Source organism: Furipterus horrens, unplaced genomic scaffold (genome assembly GCF_987537825.1).
Source record: "Furipterus horrens unplaced genomic scaffold, mFurHor1.1.pri manual_scaffold_3, whole genome shotgun sequence".
NCBI lineage: Eukaryota > Metazoa > Chordata > Mammalia > Chiroptera > Furipteridae > Furipterus > Furipterus horrens.
Genome location: NW_028327173.1, coordinates 111374994 through 111380993, shown reverse-complemented (window position 1 = coordinate 111380993; position 6000 = coordinate 111374994). Strand labels below are relative to the sequence as shown.

The window sequence follows — 6000 nt, the reverse complement described above, 5'->3', positions numbered from 1 at the left end:
ATCTGACACATCTGTATAATCACTGCTCCCTTCTGCATACAAATATTTGAGAAATCTATAAGCTTTCCTGTGTGAATAATCCCAAAAGCTGGACTGACACCTCTGGGCAAATGCCCAAAGATTTTAGTGATAGTCTGTTTCTCAAAATCATTTTTCAAGTTTTACTGTCACTGCCCAAACCCATGAGACAGTTTGTCTCTGGTTATATGCTGGATGTTTCTATATATAGCAAGCACTTTACATAGCAAATGTGTTTCTAAGTATAAAAACAAACCTGGCATTTACCAAAGTGAAGCATGAATACTTTATATAACCAGAGGGCAAGGGGTAAATAAGCCACAAATTTTAAAGATGAATCCACTGAGAATAATTTTTAAAAAGGAGAGTTCTATAATCATGTGACTGTTCCATTTACATTGAAGTGCTCATGATTGAATTTTTAAATTTTATTTTATGTACAAAGAGCTAGCCATTCTGTAGTAGGGTAGATGTCTCGAATGACCCGTTCACAGGAAGTTTACTTAGTCCAACTGGAAAAAAGAAAAGAAAAATTAATTAATTCAAAAGGTTTAAATATTCATTTTTTAAAAATATCCATTTCACTCACAAAAACTGGATTATTAGGATGAACTTTAAATTGGAACTATAACCCACCCAAACCAGCTATGAAGATCTAAATAGTTTTAAAGTATTAACTGAATGCCTACTACAAGCTGTTCCACAAAACTCAGCAATTATACTTTCAACTTGTGAATTTCAGTAGGGTATTCTTACTTCTTCCCTCAAAGAAATTTCCCACTAGAGAAACAATACTATGTAGAATAACCTTTACCAAAAGCTCATGATGGTAATTACACAGCTAATATTTTGGTAGTTGCTGTGTGCCAGACACTATACTAAGAGCTGTTCATCCTAACCTCTGAAAAACTTTAGACATAAAGTGAGGGAGTGCGCCTGAGTTCATTACCTCATCTGTGATATCCTACACCTCCCTGACTTATTTGGAAGTCCACATCAATACCAAGCATATGTTTGTTAAGTATTTGGTCAAGGATAAAAGCCTAAGCATAAGATACTTTGTCTCTGTCACAGAGCTCTCACATTAACAATTTATATTTATTAATTCAGCAACACAAAGACATCTATTTTTAACAAGTGGATTCTACTCTATCCTACACAACTTATGAATCAAGCCAGTGATTGTGTCTCAGAAACAATAAGGAATTAGTTCTCATCTAAAAAAAAAAAAATTAACTCCAAGTTAACTACTAGGAATTAAGGAAGATTTGCATATACATTAACTGTTTTTTGTAACACCCTATCATTCATTTCACAGGTAGAAACCGAGCTTTAAGTGATTTGACCTCTGCCTGAATTGTCCCAAGATTTATCTGGCCTCAAATCTCAAGCTCATTCCAGTATATGACACCATCCAACATTTCAGGGCAGCGGTCAACACATACATATACTATGTGTAGGCACTATTAAAAACATCTACAATTCAATTTTAGTAGTTCTAAAGTGAATTTTATCCAACCTAATACATGGCTTCTTAAATTGGCAAAGCTGAGTAAAAAGGGGTTGGGGCTGTCACCCTCCCTTTTCTATTTACCCGACAGCCAAAACTCGAGTGTCACCCGCTACCCTAACTAAAACAGAGGAAACCGGTGCCAGCCGACTGCTCACAGCAAGGAGCGACCCGCACTTTCCCAGCCCACAGAAACAGGAAGAGCACAGGCCTGCGAACGCGTACCTTAATGAAGCCTATATCCTTCGCGTACTGACGGAAACACTGGCGGCACATATTAAGGCCATACTTCCGGATCAGGCCGTGCCGGTTTGAGCAGACGCGGCTGTAAAAAGAGATGGCATTACGACAGATCGCAGAAATTAAAGGATTCCACACTCAGGGGGCCACCATCTGCACAGCCGACCTTCACGGACCCATTATAAGCCTGTAATGGCGGCAGTCCTGGCTCCGAGTCGGTTTCCCCCCCACGCGCAGCCTGCGAGTTCCTCTACATTAAATTTCGAGCAACGGCGCGCCCCACACACCTTTCCCTAAAACCACATTCTGTTTCTCACCAAGAACGAGAACCCTGGCCGAATTTTCTCGGATGGCTCCAGTAGAGCTGCTGGTGACCCATCTCGCTCTTTCTCCGGCAACGAGGTAAAAGGAAAGAACTAGCGCACGCATGCGTTCTTGAAATTTGGGGGCAGTTTACCCAGAATGCACTGCAGACAAACGACGCATGCGCGATGTGGCTAACAGTTTCAAGTGAATGGAGATCTTAGGATATGTTCTAGGCTGGCCCAGCTGATGACGTAACCAGAGCTCAACCTCGAATACAGTTTCGCGCCACTGGCTGACGCCGGGCGCGGTGGCGCGCGCCTGTAGTCCCAGCTACCCGGGAGGCTGAGGCAGGAGGATCGCTTGAGTCCAGGAGTTCTGGGCTGTAGTGTGCTATGCCGATCGGGTGTCCGCACTAAGTTCGGCATCAATATGGTGACCTCCCGGGAGCGGGGGGCCACCAGGTTGCCTAAGGAGGGGTGAACCGGCCCAGGTCGGAAACGGAGCAGGTCAAAACTCCCGTGCTGATCAGTAGTGGGATCGCGCCTGTGAATAGCCACTGCACTCCAGCCTGGGCAACATAGCGAGACCCCGTCTCTTTTGAACCGTGAACAATCTTTAACCCACAAGAAACAAATGATATAGTGACAAATAATATAATGATATTACTGCCTTTTCGTCGTCAAAGTTAGTTTCCTTTCAATTAACACTACATCTTCTAAAAGGACTTTGCCTCTGCTCAGCACTGACACCTACTGGGACAAATTTAGAAAATAACAAAATCAGCTGTAATGACCAGGACTCAACGGTAGGAGTTTCCATTTTCTTGAGTGTTTTCAAAGTTGTTTTATCTAACCGACGCACTCCTAGAAATGCACATACATCGTTCCAGAAAAATGGTGCGAGACCTAACATGTTTGGTATTTAAATGGAGTTGGTTGAGTTTAAACTAAGAAACAAGTTAACATGCCATGCATGTGGCTTTGACCAGAGAGTTTGGTAACAAAAGAACTAGTGAAAACCAAGTGTTATCTGATAATCTGAAGAAAAAAAAAAGTTATATTTACATGGTCATTTATAATGTCTCTAGATAAACAAAACTCTATTTGGCTCTGAAATCAAAGTTTTGACTAGACCTAGAAAATGTACCATATTGTGTAATAATCCAAGAAATTTTTACACATGAACTGAAATACAACACTTAAAGGTTGTATTTCTTTAGGATTCTGGTGGGATGCCCTTCCCAATCATTAAATTAGGCACTTTATTACACGATAAAGAAGGAGGCAAATCAGAGATTTAAAAACCAAATATGACTTGATTCCTGCCCTTAAAGCTTGCAAATGTGATGGAAACAGGATTGTCTCAAAGCCCTTCCTTCCATTTTCAACTTTTGCGACTCAATGACATCTATAAAGCTAAGTAAGCAAAAACATTCTGCAGTCAATAATGGCTGTGCTCATGGAGTAAAAGAAATGCAAAGAAGAGAGAAGTTAACTCTAGCTCGATGCATTTAAGGGACCTCTGAAGTAAACCTTGAAGAGTGGGATTCCTACAGGCAGTACTTGATGAAGAGAATGCCTAATGAGATGAAGTTTGAGTCAAAGAATGGAGTTGGAAAATGAGGCAGGATAGTAAGAAGCTAGGGAAATTCTTTGACAAGTGGAATAAGGGAAAGTGAGACAGAATGATTACAGAAGGCCAAACAATTTAAGCAATTTGCAGCCAGCTAATGTGTCTCTCCCTCTCTTTCTCCCTCTCTGTCCCCTCCTTCTAGAAAGTAAATAAAATCTTTCTTTGGAAAAAAGAGAAACAAATTTTAAAGAATTTTGACACAGACCTAACCAAGGACACTTAGGAGCAAATGGTTTACACATTCCAGATTGTCCTGGGGCAGACCAGCCTCAGTTGTAGTCCCACTTCAGTAATGTTCTTTAAAAATAGAACTAATCAGAAAAATAACCCTGGTCCCCCTAAACACACATTTTGATGAATCAACATATTGAAGGACACACCTGAAAAGCTAATGAATATTCTGTTAAGACCGTCCCCTGATACTTCCCCTAGGATTCCAGCTGGCCAAAGAAAGATAAGCCTAAAGAAAAAGGATCTATGGTACGCTCTTACTAGAGCACACCCACACCTTACATCTCTTTCTCCTAAATTTTAAGGGACTCCACAAGATTTGCAACCAGGGGAGCAGTGGGCACCAGCAGCTTGTCCCATGCTTACCCCCTGAACCTGTCTCCAAGACTCTGTTTTTCACTGACTTGCTCTCTCCTGTTGCTTCTTCCACCTTAAGCCCTTCCTTTGTTTCACTGTTCCCAGCTTTAATAAACATACTCTCAAAATCACTTCAGCTTGTGTTGTGAAATCTTTCCTACACAAAGTGGGCCCAAGACAGACTAGCTGCAGGCCCAAACCTCATCCAGTAACAGAAAAGACTTGGGAAAGGCGAACAACTTTGCATAACTAGAGTGGAGAATAAAAACAAAAACAAACTAAACTAATGATAGATAAGATTGAAAAGGTATTTTAGTTTAAAGCCTGAGTGTGGAGGGTCCACTGTCAAGCTTCTATAGTTTTCCTGGAATTTATATCAATCATTAATGTATAGTTAACAAAAATCAATGTACCTTTCAAAAGCTAGCCTAACATTTGCTCACCTATATACCCATCTCAGGCCTAACCTAGTGGGCCTCAATAAAAAATTACAATGGTTTATTTATTTAACAAATATTTGTGAAATCCTGCTATGTCTCTAGAATAGAGCAAGCTTACAGACTATAGACAGTATTCAATTAATATTGCTTGTGTTGGAGTAAGTAGCCAACAATTTGGAAGGGAGGGAAGCTTGATTTCTTCCTTACTCCTGCAGACAGTGAAATAAATTTGCGATGGATTCAAGATTAAAAATAAAAAATGAGTCCTGGCTGCTGTGGCTCAGTGGATTGAGCATCAGCCTGCAAACCGAGTGTCGCTGGTTCGATTCCCAGTCAGGGCACATGACTAGATTGCACGTCAGGTCCCCAGTTGGGGGCGCGAGTGTGAAGCAACCACACAGTGATGTTTCTCTCCCTCTCTTTCTCCTTTCCCCTCTCTCTAAAAATAAACAAATAAACAAATTATTTAAAAATAAATAAAAATAAAAAATGAAATTGTTAAAGTACTATAAGAAGCAGAAATTTTAGCCCTGGCTGGTGTGGCTCAGTGGATTGGATGCCAGCCTGCAAACTGAAGGATTGTCAATTTGATTCCCAGTCAGGGCACATGCCTGGGCTTTGGGCCAGGTTTCCCAGTTGGAGGCGTGCAAGAGGCAACTAATCAATGTATCTCTCTCACAGTGATGTTTCTCCCCCTCTCTTTCACCCTCCCTTTCCCCTCTTTCTAGAAAGTAAATAAATAAAATCTTTCTTTTAAAAAAAAAGAGAAACAAATTTTAAAGAATTTTGACACAGACCTAAAAGATATGACAAATTCATAAATTTTCACATATAAAATGTAAATGTTTTACATGGAAGAATATATCAGAAACAAATTAAAGAAATAAGACTCTGCCCTGGCTGGGTAGCTCAGTTGGTTAGAGCATCATCCCGATATGCCAAGATTGTGGGTTCAATCTCCACTCAAGGCACATGAGAAGCAATTGTGCCAAAAGCATCCTTTATTTTAAAGAAAATAAAAGAAGAGAAGAGAATAGAAAAGAAAGGAAAGGAAAGGAAAGAAGGAAAAGAAAAAAAGGAAAGGAAAGAAAGAGGAAAGTGAAAAACAGAAAAAATCTGGGATTGTGTTTATTACTGAACTCAAGGGGTTCTTCTATTCAATAATGAGACATGGTTGTCATTAGGTAGTTTTACTTACTTGCAGCAAGTAAAGGAGACAAGGGATTCACATCTAAAGCTCTGTCTCCTGGAAGGGAGGCTTAGCCA

General features: G+C 40.3%; 1 protein-coding gene and 1 non-coding gene across 2 annotated transcripts; one reads left to right on the top strand and one right to left on the bottom strand.

Annotated features, from left to right (window-relative positions):
• Positions 1 to 280: 280 nt before the first annotated feature.
• RPS29 (ribosomal protein S29) lies at positions 281 to 2215 on the bottom strand. The gene is made up of 3 exons (XM_090271822.1): positions 2086 to 2215; positions 1754 to 1853; positions 281 to 530 (listed from the first exon to the last, which is right to left on the bottom strand). The coding sequence occupies exons 1-3, from the start codon at positions 2145 to 2147 to the stop codon at positions 522 to 524; spliced, it is 171 nt and encodes a 56-aa protein (XP_090127948.1). The 5' UTR covers positions 2148 to 2215; the 3' UTR covers positions 281 to 521.
• A 156-nt stretch (positions 2216 to 2371) lies between these two features.
• LOC150015758 (signal recognition particle RNA) lies at positions 2372 to 2671 on the top strand. The gene has a single exon (XR_016510264.1).
• The last annotated feature ends 3329 nt before the right edge of the window (positions 2672 to 6000 follow it).